At 37.4% G+C, this 20,375-nt stretch overlaps 1 protein-coding gene across 3 annotated transcripts in view; it reads left to right on the top strand.

Annotated features, from left to right (window-relative positions):
• LOC115214434 (doublecortin domain-containing protein 1-like) overlaps positions 1-20,375 on the top strand; it is a 299,436-nt gene that overhangs the window by 275,747 nt on the left and 3,314 nt on the right. For all 3 annotated transcript variants that reach the window (XM_036504819.1, XM_036504818.1, XM_036504820.1), the window contains 3 exons: positions 8,960-9,112; positions 10,982-11,167; positions 13,914-13,951. In XM_036504819.1, the coding sequence (XP_036360712.1) occupies positions 8,960-9,112; positions 10,982-11,167; positions 13,914-13,951 (377 nt within the window). The remainder of the gene's footprint in view (positions 1-8,959; positions 9,113-10,981; positions 11,168-13,913; positions 13,952-20,375) is intronic.

The raw sequence follows: 20,375 nt of genomic DNA, 5'->3' as shown, positions 1-20,375 counted from the left end.
GGTCTTCACAAGTGTCACAAGAAGGAAGGTATGCACAGGTGGACTGACTACGTCCCAGGTAGGGGCCATGGGTTATGGCCTGACTAGTCTTGCCGGGTCTTCGGATGGTGTTTTTATGTGCCACCGACACAGGTGCTAGATGAGGCTGGCGAACGGCCACGATCGGATGGTGTTGTCATGTGCCCACCGCACTGACTACGGCACTGATGGATTCTTGTGTGCCACAGGCACTGGTACCACAAGATACAAATTCTTGATGTTCATCTATTTTGTCTATTTTGATTTGATTTGATTTGATTTTCACTTGCCTCACCGGTCTTCACAAGTGTCACAAGAAGGAAGGAAGGTATGCACAGGTGGACTGACTAGTCTTGCCGGGTCTTCGGAAGGTGTTTTTTATGTGCCACCGACACAGGTGCCAGATGAGGCTGGCGAACGGCCATGATCAGATGTGTTTGTTACGTGCCCACAGCACGGAGGCCGGTCGATGCGGAACTGGCTACGGCCACGTTCGGATGGTTCTCATGTGTGCCACCGGCACTGGTACCACAAAGATACAGATTCCATGATGTTCATCTATTTTGATTTGTTTGATTTGATTTTCACTTGCCTCAACAGGTCTTCACAAGTGTCACAAGAAGGAAGGTATGCACAGGTGACTGACTACGTCCCAGGTAGGGGCCATGGGTTATGGCCTGACTAGTCTTGCCGGGTCTTCGGATGGTGTTTTTATGTGCCACCGACACAGGTGCTAGATGAGGCTGGCGAACGGCCACGATCGGATGGCCAGTGATGCGGTACTGACTACGGCCACGTTCGGATGGATTCTTGTGTGCCACACCGCACTGGTACCACAAGCGGTACTGACTACGGCCACGTTCGGATGGATTCTTTCTTGTGTGCCACCGGCACTGGTACCACAAGCGGTACTGACTACGGCCACGTTCGGATGGATTCTTTTGTGCCACTGGCACTGGTACCACAAGGATACAAATTCCATTGATGTTCATCTATTTTGATTTGTTTTGATTTGATTTGATTTTCACTTGCCTCAGCAGGTCTTCACAAGTCGGAAGGTATGTACAGGTGGACTGACTACGTCCCAGGTAGGCCCACGGGTTATGACCTGACTAGTCTTGCCGGTCTTCGGATGGTGTTTTTATGTGCCACCATGTTCCCACAGCACGGAGGCCAGTCGATGCGGTACTGGCTACGCCACGTTCGGATGGTTTTCTTGTGTGCCACAGGCACTGGTACCACAAAGATACAAATTCCATTGATGTTCATCTATTTTGATTGATTTTCACTTGCCTCAGCAGGTCTTCACAAGTGTCACAAGAAGGAAGGTATGCACAGGTGGATCGACTATGTCCCAGGTAGGGGCCACGGGATATGGCCTGACTAGTCCTGCCGGGTCCTCTCATGCACAGCACACTTCATAGGACTCGGTCTTCAGTCATTTCCTTGGTGAGACCTAAAGTTCGAAGGTCGTGCTTCACACCACCTCGTCCCAGGTTTTCCTGGGTCTACTACCTCTTCCACAGGTTCCCTCAACTGCTAGGTTGTAGCACTTTTGCACACAACTATCTTCAGCCATTCTCGTCACATGACCATACCAGCGCAGCCGTCTCTCTTGCACACCACAACTGACACTTCTTAGGTTCAACTTTTTCTCAAAGTACTTACACTCTGACGATTATGAACACTGACATTACACATCCATCGGAGCATACTGGCTTCATTTCTTGCAAGCTTACGCATATCCTCAGCTGTCACGGCCCATGTTTCACTACCATGTAGCATGGCTGTACGTACACACGCATCATATAGTCTGCCTTTTACTCTTAGCGAGAGACCTTTTGTCACCAGCAGGGGTAAGAGCTCTCTAAACTTTGCCAGGCTATTCTTACTCTAGCAGTTACACTTTCAGCACACCCACCCCCGCTACTGACTTGGTCTCCTAGGTAGCGGAAGCTATCAACTACTTCTAGTTTGTCTCCCTGGAACGTGGTAGAAGTTGGACTCTGCACATTTCCAGTGTTTATTTCTCCTGAGCATCTGCCACAGACAAAAACTATTTTCTTAGTTAGCCTTCCTTTGACATATATATAAATATTGTATTTTGGAATGGTCATTTCTTTTCTTGCCAAATAAATGCATGCACTATATATTTGTTCTTCACTCGTATTACTACCGATCTTATTCCAACTCATGTTCATTGTTCGGAAATCTTAGTCACACATCTGTGACCTCCTCAGCAACACTTTCCATCTTCGCATGTGCTTTTACTCCGTTTATTCCATTGTTCTTTATTTATATATATATTATATATATATATATGCTGGTACCACATAAAGAGCACTCAGTACACTGTGAAGTGGATGGTGTTAGGAAGGGCATCCAGCTGTAGAAACCCAGCAGCCAAAATAGACTGGAGCCTGGTGCAGCCCTCCAGCTCCTATCAAACTGTCCAACTCATGCCAGCATGGAAAATGGATGTTAAATGATGATTTGTTTTTAAACACAGCAGGTCCATAAGAGATGTTACCTCAGAACAAATACTACAGCAACTTGCTATCAATGGTGTATATACATTAACTATGATACATTGATAGCAATTATAATAACAACTGTTGTAGAATTAGTGTATTGTTTATAAATACTTTCTGAATCTATAATTATTGTATAGTATAGTTCTTGTTGTCACAATTCATAAAGCTCCTTACAGAATTTAATTGCTTTTCTTTTTATTATTCATATTATAATAAAATCTGTCATAAGCTGTGTCAGATATAGTTTGATGGGCAAAAACAAAATTGTGAAAATTTGGAACTGTAGGTTTAACAATTAAATAGCGATTCTTTATATTACACTCAAGACTATCAGTAAAGGCTTGGTGACTGTTGGTTTATAAAGTTTACTTTGCAGTACTGTGGTCTTAATGGTTTTTGGACACTGCTTACCGGTACACAGTACCTTAGGTATGTTTCCTCTGCAGTATAATAGCCCTGTGTTGATTAATAAATACATTGGAAGCAGAATTTGATAGAGAGGAAACTCTCTCTCTCTCATCATCATTTTAATGTCCAATTTCCATGCTTGAACAGGTCAGATGGAATTTTTTGAGACAGATTTTTCACAACTGGATGCCCTTCCTGTCTCTGACTCACATCTGTTTCCAAGGCAAAGCATGTTCTCATAAAATATTGGAAACTGAACATTGCTTGTATGACAGTCATACACATTTACAACAACCATACAATGTCAAGACAAAGAGACACAAACATACGCATGTTCTTTTATTCTTTTACAGGTTTCAGTCATTTGACTGCAGCCATGCTGGAGCACTGCTTTTGGTCAAACTAATCGAACCTAGGACTTATTGTAAACCTAGTACTTGTTTAAACAGGCTCTTTTGCTAAACCACTAAGTTATGGGGATGTGAACACACCATTGGTTGTCAAGCAATGGTAGGGGATAAACACAGACACAAATACATACATGCATGACAGGCTTCCTTCAGTTTCCATCTACCAAATCCACCCACAAGGCTTTGGTTGGCCTGAGGCTATAGTAGAAGACACTTGTCCAAGGTGCCATGCAGTGGGACTGAACCTGGAAACATGTGGTTGGGAAACAAACTTCTTACCACACAGTTGCTCTTGTGCCTATAATACACACACAGCTGGCTACTTTCAGTTTCTCTCTACCAAATCCACTCACAAGGTTTTGTTCAGCACAGAGCTATAGTAGATGACACTTGCCCAAGATGCCATGCAGTGGGACTGAAGCCAAAAACATGTGGATCAGAAGCAAACTCTTTAACCACACGGCCACACCTGTGCTGTGTATGTGATTACATCTGCATAGTGTGGGCACAATGGCCCAGTGTTTAGGGCAGCGGACTCGCGGTCATAGGATCGCGGTTTCGATTCCCAGACCGGGCGTTGTGAGTGTTTATTGAGTGAAAACACCTAAAGCTTCACGCAGATCTTGCAAGGGGTAGTGGTGAACCCTGCTGTACTCTTTCACCACAACTTTCTCTCATTCCTATTTCTGTTGTACCTGTATTTCAAAGGGGCCAGCCTTGTCACACTCTGTATCACACTGAATCTCCTTGAGAACTACGTTAAGGGTACACATGTCTGTGGAGTGCTCAGCCTCTTATGCGTTAATTTCATGAGCAGGCTGTTCCATTGATCAGATCAACTGGAATCCTCGTCATCATAACAAATGGAGTGCCACAACATCTGCATAACTTAGTAGTTCAACAAAAGACCAATAGAATAACTACCAGACTTTTAAAAAAATAAAATTAAAAAATGTACTGAGGTTAATTTGTTTGATTAAATTCTTCAAGGCAGTGTCCCAGCATGGCCACTCTCCAATGACTGGAACAAGTAAAAGATTTTTAAAAAGTGACAAGATAACAAAAAAACTTTTGCATCAATTTGTAGTTGTTGCCATGGCTGATGACAGTACTGTTTGATTGGAACCAGTGCCAGTGGCACACAAAAAGCACCATTCGAGCACGGTCGATGCCAGTGCCACCTGACTGGTCCCATGCCGGTGGCATGCTAAAAGCACCCACTACACTCTCAGAGTGGTTGGCATTAGGAAGGGCATCCAGCTGTAGAAAGATTGCCAGATTGGACTGGAGCTTGGTGCAGCCTTCTGGCTTGCCAGCCCTCAGTCAAACCGTCTAACCCATGCCAGCATGGATAGCAGACATTAAATGACAATGATGAAATGAAAATTATATTTTACCAATTCCAGCCTTCAGATATTGAGATTTTAAAATACCATTGCTGCTGCCATTGGTTCTGTGGATCGGCTGACATTTGATTTGATATTATCAACACAATTATCAGTCTCTGACAAACTCTTTTATTCCCACGCAATGTTTTCACAATGAAAGATTTAAAAAGAAATTTTTGTTTTGTCTTCTACTTCACTGAGAACGTGTAGTGGTTTCTCTAAATAGGATTTTATGAAAATAGAAATTGAAAAAAAAAAGACAAAAACTCAAAGTGCAAAAGGAAGAAAATGTTATAAAATAACCAAATTTTATAGTTTTCAATATTTTTACTCAAAGACAATGTGCTGGCAGAATTATCAGTACACCTGGCAAAATGCAAAAGGCTTGGCGGCATTTTGTCCATCTTTACATTTTGAGTTCAAAATCTGCCAAGGTTGACTTGCTTTATCGATTCTTTTCTACTCTAGGCATAAGGCCTGAAATTTTGGGGGAGGGGGCCCTATGCAACTGGTTCTTAATTTATCGACCCTGAAAGGATGAAAGACAAAGTCGACCTCGGTGGAATTTGAACTCAGAACGTAAAGACAGACGAAATACCACTAAGCATTTCACCCAGCGTGCTAACATTTCTGCCACCTCTCCACCTTAAATTTGAAACCAATATTCTTTTCTACTGTAGGCACAATGTCTGAAATTTTGAGTGGTGGGGGGCAGTCAATTATACTGACCCCAGTACACAACTGGTACTTAATTTATCGACCCCGAAAGGATGAAAGGCAAAGTTGACCTTGGTGGAATTTGAACTCAGAATATAACAGCAGACGAAATACCACTAAGCATTTCACCCGGCATCCTAACGTTTCTACCAGCTTGCCACCATGAAACCAATATTGTCTAATGAAAAAAACCATTAGAATTTGACTTAAACTCCTCAAGGCAGTGCCCCAGCATGGCCACTCTCCAATGACTGAAACAAGATAAAGATAAGAAATAAGATACCAAAAATTAAACTTTTGCATCAATTTCAAATGAAAATAATATTTTACCAATTCCAGTCTTCAGATATTGAAATTCCAAGCACTAGGATCAATATAATTGATTTATCCCCACCCCGAAATTGCTGGTCTTGTACCAAAATTTGAAACCAACATTGTCCAATGAAAAGTAGTGACCCGGCAGGAACCATTAGAATGGTGGGCAAAATGTCCATATTTACATTCTGAGTTCAAATTCCACTGAGGTCAACTTTGCCTTTTATCCTTTCAGGGTCAATGAATACCAGTGGGACATTGGGGGAGTCAATGTAATTGACTCATCTCGTCCCCCGAAATTGCTGGCCTTGTGCCAAAATTTGAAACCAATATATTTAATTATTTTGAAGTTGAACGACAGAAGAAAGAGGAAGAGAAATAACAAGAAAGAAAACGGAGGCTGCAACAAGCAAAGCCTCCACCACAGATCCCTTGTGAACTCTGCAACAGACACTTCCATGCAAGAATCGGCATCTTTAGTCATCAGGAGAATAAACATGGACAGAGGGGAAGAAGTGGTCAAGAAGGAACCAAATAAATTATCGGAGACATGATAAAATGCCAACGACGATTTAATCATTTACATTATGGCGTAGTGGTTAAGAGTACAGCTACTAACCCCAAGATTCCGATTTCGATTTCAGCCAGTGACCTGAATAATAATAATAATAATGATAATGATAATAATAATAATAATAATAATAATATCAAAAAATACCTTAGGAATGAGAATCCAGGTTTGAAATTTCCCCAAGATACCTGATGAACGCTGGAGGGTTTTTCAGCCAAAATGTGTTAACAACAAACAAGATGAGGACAAATATCCCTCAAATGTAAATAATTCCTCATCTCTTAAATATAGAACTGGATTTAATCATTCTTATACATTTTACCTTTGTTACAATAAAAGAAAAGAAAAAACAGCAGACCAACAGCTGTTTGATTGCAGACAATTCACTCATGGTGAATTTCATTCTTTCCTCGTTTAATACTTGTATTGTTCATGTGTTATCTTTTACACATATCAGTCATTTGACTGTTCCCCAGCATGGCCACAGCCTTGAAGGGTTTTAGTCAAACAAATCAACCGCAGTACTTATTTTTTTAAAGCCTGATACTTATTCTATTGGTGGAACCGCAAAGTTACAAGGATGTAAACAAACAAACACTGATTATCAAGTGAGGTGGGGACAAGCACAAATGCATATAGATACACAAACACACACACATATATATATGTGTGTGTGTGTATATATAATAATATTAGGGAGTATATCCAAACTTACAGGGAAAAATTAGATTTAGGATTAAATCAAATTTCACAGTATAAATATAAATTAAATTAGAGATAAAACTACTATTAGGCAACTCAAACAGTGATAGATATAAATCAATACATAAATAACAAAAATATAAATATCATTAATATAATATATATATGATCACGTCATCACGTGACCGACCAGGCCATCAGATGTTGCTACACATCGCTGGTCACAATGCGTTCGCATTGTTTTAGTCTTCGAATGACGCCACCTCGCTGGCTAAGCGAGCAGGCCAACAGAAGAAAGAGTGGTGAAAGAGTACAGCAGGGATCACCCCCCCCCTTCCCTGTCAGAGCCTCGTGGAGCTTTTAGGTGTTTTCGCTCAATAAACACACACAACGCCCGGTCTGGGAATCGAAACCGTGATCCTACGACCGCGAGTCCTCTGCCCTAACCACTGGGCCATTGCACCTCCACTTAAAAAATCGGTGACTCGTGGAACTTTAGGTGTTTTTGCTCAATAAACACACACAATGCCCGGTCTGGGAATTGAAACCGCGAGTTCGCTGCCCTAACCATTGCGCCTCTACTATATAATATAATAATATAATATAATATATATATATAAAATTTATTTTTTTTTTTTAATAACCAAAAATATTTATATTTTTGTTATTCATGTATTGGTTTATGTCTATCACTGTTTGAGTTGCCTAATAGTGGTTTTATCTCTAATTTAATTTATATACATACATACATACATATATATATATATATATATATATATATAGGTAATTCCCTTAAGTCAAATACTAGCCTTGTCTCTCTGCACAGTGAATAGATCAAGGGAGACTACTCGCAGTAACCTTTTCCTCTAACAAATATTGAAGGGCTCAGCAAGGGTCCAGCACAAACCACCTAAAAAATGAAAAGGCTCATGGTGCAGACATGGCTGTGGGGTTAAGAAACTTGCTTTGCAACCACATGGTTCTGAGTTCATTCCCACAGCATTACACCTTGGGCAAATGGCTTCTACAGGGTGTTGCAGAAATACCTCCCACATTTTAAAGTTTCATCTATGTGTTACTAACGAACTTATGCAAGTGCCAATGATGTTTTCATTTAGCTAATGTACAAAAACTGTAACCCTTCGTTTAAACATCAGTAAAATTAATTCTTCATAAATGTTGTTTCTTTTTCCTTTTGTCAACCTTTCAAATGTGGGACGTATTTCTGCCGCACACTGTACTACAACTTCTGGCAAATCAATGCTTTGTGAGTGAATTTGGTAGGTGAAAACTGTGTTGAAGCCCATTGTGTGTGTGTGTGTGCTTTTGTGTTTGTTCCATTCACCATTTGACAACCAGCATTGGTTTATTTATTCATGAAAAAAAGACAGGTACCAGACTTAATAACTGGGGATGATTTGAGAAAAACTCAAAGCAGTGCCCCAGCAGGATTGCAGTCCAATGCCTGATATAGCTCAAAGATAAAAGATGGACCGATCTAAGAACATACCAAAAGGATCACTTTTTTTTTAATGAAGGACAATATGGCAGAATTGTTATGGCACCAGGCAAAATCCTTAACAGCATTGTTCTGAGTTCAAATTCCACTGAGGTTGCCTTTGCTTTTTATCCTTCTGGGGTTGATAAAATAAGTATCAGTTAAGCACTGGGGACAATTTAATCAACATAGGGCCTCTTCCAAAATTGCCAGCCTTGTGCCGAAATTTGAAACCAGCATTTTATTAAATGACCTCAAGACTTGAACTGGTTCATAAAAATGAATTGCCAAGTCAGTTCTTTTGGTAATTGAAATTCCAAACATAATACAACACAGCTTGAAGACATTCTTTACAATGTTCTGATTCAACCTGCTGTTACCAATTCCCTCTTTTATAGAAACGTGTCTTGGTGCATCCAAATGGTGAGAATTCCAAAGAACAAGGAACTTATGTGTATGGATGCAGTTTAGAAGAAATCCTAAAAGAAGCTGAAAGAAAACTGAATTTATGGAAAAGTGCTAAATATCTATTCTTTGAAAATGGCCAGCAGGTAAGGAATCTTGACATTAAAAAATTTATAAATGGTCTTATTTCTTCTTTTCTTCCTTCTCCATCACTTTCATCATCAGCATCCTCATCACCCATGAGTGTGGAAATAGCGCTGCAGGAACAGGCAGATCCATGTCATATAAAAGAAAAAAAAACCAGAAAAACTACATTTAACACTAAATTCTTAAATATATTTTTGATATGAAGTAGAGTTAATGTTTCTTGCCTAAGGACTAACTAGCAGAAAACAATTTTCAGTTTTAGCATTAAAATAGAAGAATGTTGCACTAGCCTAGCTAGTCTTATGAGAAAATATTTCTTGAATAAATTATTGTCATAATGGCTGTGTGGTAAGTAGCTTGCTTACTAACCACATGGTTCCAGGTTCAGTCCCACTGCGTGGCACCTTGGGCAAGTGTCTTCTACTATAGCCTCGAGCTGACCAAAGCCTTGTGAGTGGATTTGGTAAACGGAAACTGAAAGAAGCCCATCGTGTATATGTATGTATGTATATATATATATTGTGTGTTTGTCCCGCCACCATCACTTGACAACTGATGTTTACGTCCCAGTAACTTAGCAGTTTGGCAAAAAGAGACTGATAGAATAAGTACTAGACTAACAAAGAATAAGTCATGGGGTTGATTTGTTCAACTAAAGGTGGTGCTCCAGCATGGCCGCAGTCAAATGACTGAAACAAGTAAAAAAATAAAATAGTTATAACACTCTTGTACAACTGAATCTTATTTTAATAAAATCAACAAGTCTTTCTTTTAAGGCAATTGAATTTGAAAACAACCATTATATTACCGGTACTATTTCTATCAATCAATCATCACCATTTAATGTCCATTTTCCATGCTGGCATAGGTCAGACAGTTTCACAGGAGTTGATGAGCCAGAAGATTGTTTGAAGTTCCACTGTCTGCTATGGCATGATTTCTTATAGCTGGATGCCTTTCCTAATTCCAACCATTTTGCAGAGTGGACTGGGTTCTTTTTACATGGCACCAGAACTAGTACGGACACCAAGTAACTCGCAAGACAAGAACCCTCGAAGGATAAAAAGGCAAAGTGTATATTTTGATAGGATTTGAACTAAAGGAAACGAGATACTGAAACAATTTGATTTACCTAGGGTCATGTCATGCTGATAATTTCTAATAAGAATAAAATGATGCTATACATGATTACTTAAGACTAGAAATTTTCAGATTTTTGTATCAAATAAGCAAAGGGAAAAGAGTTGAATCAAATCTGAATAATCTTCTTCTTTCCTCGATTTAAACTTCAAGCTTCTAATCCCACAATATATTATGTAGAAATTAGGCGGTGAGCTGGCAGAAATGTTAGCACGCCGGGCAAAATGCTTAATGCTATTTCGTCTGTCTTTACATTCTGAGTTAAAATTCCGCCAAGGTCAACCTTGCCTTTCATCCTTTTGGGGTTGATAATTTAAGTACCAGTTGCGTGTTGGGGTCGATCTAATCGAGTGGCCCCCCCTCTTCAAAAATTTTGTGCCTTGTGCCTAGAGTAGAAAAAAATATATGTAAAAATGATTATCTCCCTTACAGTACCTGGCCACCAGGGTTCACTACATATTTAAAATAGTTACAGCAAATCATATAATTGTGGTTTAGTCAACTCTATCAAATTATATTTTCCATCTTACAGTACTGACTTCTATTGTCTTTTTACAACACAAAATATCCTATATCCAGGGCTTTAGTAGAAGACACTTGCTCAAGGTACCATGCAGTGGAACTGAACTCAAAACCACACAGTCATACCTACACTTATGTATTTAGAATGCAGAATGTTCTCAAGTTATTTTTAACCATTTTCTTTTTTCTATTGATTGAAATTTCAGGTGGAATCATTTAGTGATATCCAGCGTGATGACGTGTTGTATGTATCTACTGGACCACTTTTCAAAGGTGTCAAATCAGAGCAGAATGACATAAATTTAAAAGCACAATGGGCCCGAGCCAGACGACTTCATGGACCCCAGATAACAGACATAACAGTGACAATGGAGAAAGATCCTGTAGCAAGTGTAAGTTGACTTTTCATAAGTTTTTTCATCAAAGAGAGAAAGCCATTTTGTTTCCAGTGATCAAACATGTTCTTGTTTGTTGAGATATTTGTAAATATGTTTCGGTTGTGAGTGTTTTGGCTACCATTTTGCATGGGGAGTAATCTTGTAGAGGCTAACATGAATATGTTAACTTTGCTGTGCATGCGCACTAAGTTTTAATGTTCTAGCTCACTTCAACTGTTTACAGCAGTGCTTGGAAGAAAGATGTGTAGCATGTGATCATCACATTGACCATGACAGAGAAAATTGTCATTGCAATACCTGCTCAGAGGCCTATGCAAAGTTTCAGAAAGTGTCTGGAGAGGAGTGTATAAGTTGCACTGAAGTGGTTCAGATGTTTCCAAGATGGCAGAAAAAAAATGTTGATATTGACAAACATTCTGGGAGACCTGCAACCAGCAGAACTGAGAAAAACATCGCAGATGTGCATGCAGCTGTGAGGGGAAATCATTGAATCCCCATCCGTGAGTTATCAGAGGATGTACAGATTAGTTACAGTTCAGTTCCGTCTATTATCACTGAAGATTTGGGTATGAGACAGATGTCTGCCAAGTTTGTGCCAAAACTGCTTTCAGCTGAAAAAGACACTTGGGTTTCAAGTAGCACAAGATCTTGATTGTATCGAAAATTACGAAAATTTTTTGAAAACTTTACATTGGCCTCTGAGCAGGTATCGCCAAGCTTTTGGTAAAATTTTATGCAGATTCTCTGCTCAACTTTCTCCATCATGATCAAATCGATGATCACATGCTACACACATTCCTTCTATGCACTGCTGTAAAATAGCAGAAGTGAGCTAGTATGTTAAAACTTAGTGCACATTCATAGCAAAGTGCAAGGTCAATCTGTGGCAAGCAGCTTCACTCTGCATGCTTTAGCTTCATTACTATGGCAACAGTCCAGATACTTATTGATCAGACTACATATGTGTCTATATTTGTGCATGTGTCTTCATTTCATATCCATGTTGGCATGGGTTGAACAGTTTGACAGGATCCACCAAGCCCAAGTACAGCACAATGTTTTAATATCTGCTTCAGCATGGAATGTACAGCATGTACTGGTTGCTTATTATGTATTACCAGCTTCTGTAAGGTCATCAAATGCAAAAGGATGAGGGGTTAAAATATGAGAGAAAGGAAGAAAGACATTGTTGACCATGGTGAGATTTGAACACAGAATGGCTGTATCTAAAAACTGCACTATATTTTGTTTGTCGCACTACTGATTCTACTAACTTATCACACTTTATTACTGTGAAGGCTTCTTTCAGTTCCTGTCTACCAAATCTACTCACAAGGATTTGGTTGACCTGGAACTATGGTAGAAGACACTTGCCCAAGGTGCCATACTGTTGGGAAGCAAGTTTCTTAGCCACACAGTCATGCCCTTGCTTTATCATCATCATCGTCATCATCATTTAATGCCTGCTTTCCATGCTGGCATGGGTTGGATGGTTTGATTGAGGACTGGCAAGCCAGGAGGCTGCACCAGGCTCCAATCTGATCTGGCAAATTTTCTACAGCTGGATACTCTTCCTAATGCCAACCACTCTGAGAATGTAGCAGGTACTTTTTACTTGCCACCGGCATGTGGTACTGGCGTCGACCATGCTTGAATGGTGCTTTTTACATGCCACTGGCATGGGATTCAGTCAGGCAGCACTGGCAACAACCACACTCAAAAGATTATTTTTACGTGCCACTGGCACTATCAAATTCAGTCTCATTTCAGCCAATTTATGTCACCAAAAAGTTTCATGAAGAACCTTCCATTTGTGGAGATGTAAATAGCCACACTTTTCCATTCAGTCATGTCTGATGAATACTAACTTATCTCTGCACAACTGGAAGGTTCATCAGTATGAAACTATTTGGCAACATAAATTGGCTTTTGTGAGACTCAATTCATAATACATAAATACTACATCCACTCTCTTACCTAATATATGAGCACCAGTTTTTTCTGACTCATGATTTAGTAAACAGAAACAGAAAGAATCATGTCATGTATATCTATTTATCACCTGAAGAGACACATCTGCACTGTCAGATGCTCCCGAACCAGTTGTTAAGTAACCCACATGAGGGGTCGATGCTAGATGTGTTGAAACAATTGTAGTGATTTATAAAAATTCTCATATTTTCTATCTTTCATTGACCATGTGTGTGTGTGTGTGTGTGCCCTTGTCTAGACATCATATGATAGTTGTTAATGAGCATCATTGTCATATAAGTGCTATGGGGGAAAATATTGTCTTGTTTGAAACAGGTGAGGGTTGGTGGCAGGAATGGCACCTGACCATAGATAATCTTCATTAACAAATTCCATCTGACCCATGCAAGCATAGAAAAGTAGATGTTAAATGATGATGATGATATAGAGAGAGGAAGATGAAGATAAATTCTGAAGTCTAATGCTTAAGTGCCTTAAAACTACAACATTAAGACGAAAGGCTGGTTTGATAAAATAAAGATTCAGGGTTCCGTCTTTGGCCTAAAGCAAGAATTTCACCCTAAGATGACTGGAGAGGACAGTATGGAAAACATTGCATTAAACAATACCAACTAACTGAAGAAAATTATTTGGAAAACAAACATTTTTTTTTTTTATTTATGAAATATGAATTTAAACTGAAATCAGGAATAACCCAAAATTAAAACTAATTTTATACAGTTTCATTAAATCTATGATCTTTTTATAGCAATCAGACAAGTTTGCTAAAGATAATACTATCTGGGGGTAAGTAGCCATCTTGGTCTCTTGATTTCAAATTATGGATGGCTTTGTTGTTGAACGTATTTTGCTCTTTCACTGTATGTTGATTTACATCTTTATGTTTCATTATTGTAGCCATAACTTTTGTTTAAATCGCATTTCTGGCATTGATGTTGTCTTGCTTGAACACTATAAATACTGCTAAACACACAATTAACTCTAATTCTAAATACATTTAGGTTTGGTTGTCTCGTCTCTGATTCTAATTACACACTACTTCTCAAGTTGTCCTTGTCATAAGTCAAGCAATTTTCACACAAAACAAAGACAGGATAAAATAAATGAATAAATATAATTCTAAATTGATAAAACTATAAAATCTCTTCATTTTATAAATTGCTTTTCTTTCTCCACCGGCAATATGGCTTTGCAATCACGCCATGCATTAAACATATTATGGTCACTACTATTATTGCTTGTGTGATATCATCTGCCCCACCCCTGTCTATATATTTGTCTCTCCCTCTTTCTCTATCACTCTCTCTCACCCTCTTGTTATCTCTTTTGCTCTTGCCCCCTCCCTCTCTCTCTCTCTCTTGCCCATCTCACTCCATATTTCTCACCCTCTCTTTGTCTCTTGCCTTCTCTCTCACCCTCTCTGTCCTTCTTGCCCATCTCGCTCTCTCCATCTTTCTCACCCTTTCTGTCTCTTTTGCCCTCTCTCTGGATCTCCCACCTTCACCCTGCCTCACTTGTTATCTTTCTCGCTCTTTCTCTCTCTCTCTTCATCTTTCTCATTCTCACCCCCTCTCTCCCCATCTTTCTCTTTCTCACCCTCTCTCTTCATCTCTCTCAAATTATGATCCATATTACAAAGAATAAATCATAAACCAATTACCTCCTCTCATAAAGTTAGCTCCAAAGACAGAATAATGGCTGGCTATGAGACAGCAAGCTTCAGCGGAAATGGTTTCATAGTGAAATTAAAAGAAATGGACCAAAGCTAAATTTTTTTTTTTTTTGTATCCCTCGTAATACTTTGAATTGATAACGTCCTATCAAATCAATCAGAACCAATCAAACATCAGTTATCAATTTAAACTTGAAATATTATTGGATGGAATATCTAATAATGACATCTAACAGGTATGGCAGGATGGTTAACAAGCTTGGCTTGCAACCATGTTGTTTTGAGTTCAGACTGGCCATATCTGACCTCCCACACCTACCTTGCAATGTTATAATCAGAAACAATCACATTGAAATCTTGAAACTATAAGATAATGTGTAATTAATTAATGACAAAGTGAATAAATAAACATTACATTTGACAGTTATCTGACTGCTAAAGAGTTGAGGAGTTTGAACTTAGCTCTCCAAGTTAATTAATTATTTGTTAATTAATTAATAGATTAGCTGAATCTATAGAGTATCAAACGTTTTGTGATATTTAGTTATGGGTCTTCATATTTTGAGTTCAAATCCTACAGAGATCTGCCTTTCATCCTTGTTGAATTGATAAAATAATCAACATCCAAGTATTATAGGGCCAGGTGTGGCTGTGTGGCACCTTGAGCAAGTGTCTTCTATAGCCTTGGGCAGGCCAAAGCTTTCTGAGTGGATTTGGTAGAAACTGAAAAGAATTCCATTATATACTCTTTTACTTGTTTCAGTCATGTGTCTGTGGCCATGCTGGAGCACCGCCTTTAGTCGATCAAATCAACCCCAGGACTTATTCTTTGTAAGCCTAGTACTTATTTTATCAGTCTCTTTTTTGCCGAACCGCTAAGTTACGGGACGTAAACACACCAGCATTGGTTGTCAAGCGATGTTGGGGGGACAAACACAGACACACAAACACGCACATACATACATATATATACATATATATGACAGGCTTCTTTCAGTTTCCGTCTACGAAATCCACTCACAAGGCTTTGGTCGGCCCGAGGCTATAGTAGAAGACACTTACCCAAGGTGCCACGCAGTGGGACTGAACCCAGAACCATGTGGTTCGTAAGCAAGCTACTTACCACACAGCCACTCCTACGCCTACATATATATATATATATAATAAGAAGTAACAAGAAAAGAATGAGATTTTGATATTAGATAAATAGAGGATATTTATATAAGTTATAATTTAGAATAAACAGTAAAAAGTTGCCATATTACTCGGACTTTTGAATGTCAGAGCGAAGAGTTACGATGCAATCTTGTTGGCTATTAACAGCAATAGATGCTATGAAAAACCTTTGAATAAAAAAGAAGTTACTCTAATTCTCACAATACATAGACATAAACCTCCTGCATGATAGGAGGGTGTACATGTGTTTGTATATATATATATGTGTGTGTACATATATATGTGTCTGTGTGTGTATGTGTATGTATATATATATGCGTGTATGCGGGAGTGTGAATGTCTGTATATATATATGTATTATGTTACATGTACGCATGTAAACACCTGTGTATATGAGGATGAGGTTACATACACATATACATATATATATATATATATATACCAGCACACGATCTCAGATCAAATTACTTGCTATGCGAGTACATCTCCGTAATATATATATATATATATATATATATATATATATATATATATATATATATATATATATATATATATATACATACATACGTGTGTGGATATGTGTATGTATGAATACATACATGTTTGTGTGAGTGTGTATGTATGTAAACATGTTTGTGTGTGTACATATGTAGACATTATGAACGCAGGAGGTTTATGTCTATGTATTGTGAGAATATGGTTGCGTGTATTGTTTATAATTTTTCTTTTTTCTACCTATTAGAGTAACTTCTCTTTTATTCAATTGGATTTTTCTTATAGCATCTGTTGCCATTAATAGCTGATGAGAATGCATCGTAGCTCTTCACTCCAACATTTGAAACTCTGAATACTATAATGACAACTTTTTACTGTTTGTTTTAAATTATAACATATATATATATATATATCCATGTTGGTGGCACGTAAAAAGCACCATCCAAATTGTGGCCGAAGCCAGTGCCGCCTCGACTGGCTTCCGTGCAGGTGGCACATAAAATGCACCAATCCAACCGTGGCCGATGCCAGCCTCACCTGGCACCAGTGCAGGTGGCACGTAAAAAGCACCCACTACACTCACGGAGTGGTTGGCGTTAGGAAGGGCATCCAGCTGTAGAAACATTGCCAGATAAGACCGGAGCCTGGTGCAGCCTTCTGGCTTCCCAGATCCCCGGTCGAACCGTCCAACCCATGCTAGCATGGAGAACGGACGTTAAACGATGATGATGATGATGATATATATATATATCCAATATTTGGTAAAAACATGTCTAGATATGGAGAAGTATTACCTCACTTAGCAACAGATAAGGATTAGCAACAAGAAAAGCATCCAGATTTTTAGAAAAAAATCTGTCAAAATAAAACTGTCTGATCCATGCAAGCATGGAAAAGTGGATGTCATGACGATGACAAAATTTAATATTGCCACATGGTTACAATAACGAGATCAGCACTATTGCTCCACCTATCACTAATCACCATAATTTTTTTTTATTCATCTGTGGTCATATTTTCATTAAGAAAATACATTTGCTGTGTGTGTGTGTTTGCACCTGTTCACATTAATTTGTATGGCAAGTTTATTATATACACCAAATCATTTAATCAAGAATATAATGTGGGTTTCATATTTCAATAGTAACATTGTTATTACCCCAACTACTGTTGCCACTTGGTGATTAAATCATGCAAACAGAAAATATGGAAGATTTAATTAAAGAACAGTAACAGCAGTAGGTATAAGTTGTATTATTTTATTGCTAGTAGCATGGAATAGCTGAAAGCTGTATTTAAAAGACTGGTACATGTGTACCACACTGCCTTTTTGATGAAATTGAATTAGAAATTAAAATTTAGTACCATGTTAATATCAATATTCATAATTCTACTGTTTTATTCTGCTCTCATATATGAAAGTAGAATAACGCAGGAGAGTTAGTTTAAGTTTTTTTTTATTATAATGTTATAACTTATATAATCTTTACATGAGTTTCATTAGGGAGTGCTAGTATGTAAGTGGTAATTATTATGCAGACAATTGCATAATAACACTCAAGTATCAGATCTCCAGAATAAAATAGTAATTCAATCCATTATTAGTTACCAGTATCAGTTGATTTATAGTGCTAAAATAGTATGTGAACTTAAGAGTACAATCTTTTTAAAGCAGTGAAGAAAAAAGAAGGCTATTATTTTCCATTTTATCAGTGAAATAAAGAGAGAAAGAAGAACGCTTAGAGCAAAGAAAATTTTAAGTTAACATGAAAATGGTTGAGATGACAGTAGAAATGAGGATAGCCAGGAATTTGGTTAGTGAAAAGCAGCCATATGTATCTACTCATTCATACATATGTATGCATGCTCACACACATACTTATATACCTATGTAACTTTTTATCTTCATACACCTACCAATATATGTATATATATCCATATGTTTAAGAAGAAATGTCTACACGTCTATGGAAGGGAGTATAAGTTCATATATGAGCTTACATGTATATTCATGCAATTCAAATCTATCTCTATACAATCACAGACACACACGCAATTTCCAAACGAAAATTAAATTTTTAAAATACAGCTGCAACTTCTGGGACAGTTATCCATTCTAGTTTAAATAAAATTAAAAGATTTTACACATATAATTGTTGTTTTATGTAAGAGATGAGAAAGGAAAAGATGATTATCTCAGTTGAGTAATAAGTCATCTCTTTCTTATTACTGCTCTGTACTCGACCAACACTTCTTTCAAAAGCATGTGTATACTGAGTTCTACACCAGGTTATTAGTCTCACAAGGCTTAACCAAATAAACACATACACATATATATATAGTGAGGATGAAGTGATTTCCCACATTCTTATAATTATATATTGTTAATTATGGTTACATGTAATAAACTACAAGTCAACTGACAGAATGTACTTAAACTATATTTACTGCTTCTCCTGAGTAAAATTGTTTTTACAAAATTTAAAAGACCTTAAAATTTTATTTGCAAGAGAAAAACACTTTCAAGTAATTTATTGTTGCTTAATAAAATATGTAAAGTTTCAACAGAGTAAAGTCTGCATTTTTTCTTGTTTCCAGCTTAAGAAAAGGCCAATGCTGTGATGCCCCAGTGTAGTTCAAATTCTATATTGCAAGGGCTAAGATTAAATATGTACCTAATGAGTCTGAGTTATGTAATTTTCATTCCTAGAGTTGTGTGTATGCAAGTCATAACATCATTTAAAGGAATTAGAAGTGGATCCTATTTAATACATTGTTAGGCTTTTCCTGTTACATAAGCTAAAATATTTTTTCTTAGAATTTGGCAAAGGTTTATACTAGGATGATACACTTAATAAATAACGTTAACTGTTCTAAGAGACCTTGTAAAAGACTATTAGCCTTCTTTAACAATTATAACTTGTCTGTAACATATATTTTCCTCTCCACATACCTAAAGAAAATCTTAACCTACATTCATAAAAATTCTAATCATCCTAAATCTAAAATAGGTGGTCTTATAAAGAATATTTCTCTTAGAATATCTAAACTATTTTCTAATGTAGAAGTATTTAATAATAAGTCTGAGTTTAATAATGTTTAACTCTTGAAAAATGGTTTTGAGTATAAGACACAATTTATCACATCCTTTGATACAAACAACTTTGATTTTAGTGTAATTTCTACACAAACATACAAAACAGATTAATACACCACACAATCCTCCAAACATTACAAATAAATGCTGTAACTAGCAGTGATCTGAGAATAAAAACAATAAAAGCCATGATATGCCCGGAAGCAAAACTGATAAAAGGTACAGATAGCCACAAAATTAAAACTGACAAATGAAATTAAGGAATCTAAAAATCTTGTGAATGAAAATGCAATTAAAGAGAGAGTTAAGAACTCTAATAGAATAAAATGTACAAAGTCAAAGAATAAGAGTGAAATAAATGGCATAATACAAAATTTAACTGAAATGTAGGAGGGGAAACAACAAAATCCATCCTGACATATCTGTAACTAAATACTCTTAAGAACAAAAATGAGAAAAAGGTGCAGGTCTTGGTTTAATGCAGCTTATGCAAAAAAATTTAGAACAAATAAACCTAAAGTTTTCTTTAATATATTAAAGTAAGAGATTTCCTTTAAACCACAAATATCCACTGCATTTTAAATAACCATACAGTTAAATTCTCTCATCTTACCATTCTAAATTTTGCAAATTTTATAGAATAGTCTATATTATAGAATAGATAGACCAAGATAGAAATTGTCTGTATACTTCCCCTTACATGTTGAGAGTGATGAAGTATTTTCTTTGTGATTGTGTTTGAAACAATCCACTTGATGAAAAAGTGG

The sequence above is a fragment of the Octopus sinensis genome, linkage group LG7, assembly GCF_006345805.1.
Source record: "Octopus sinensis linkage group LG7, ASM634580v1, whole genome shotgun sequence".
NCBI classification, from domain to species: Eukaryota; Metazoa; Mollusca; class Cephalopoda; order Octopoda; family Octopodidae; genus Octopus; species Octopus sinensis.
This window is presented reverse-complemented; position numbering and strand designations above follow the sequence as displayed.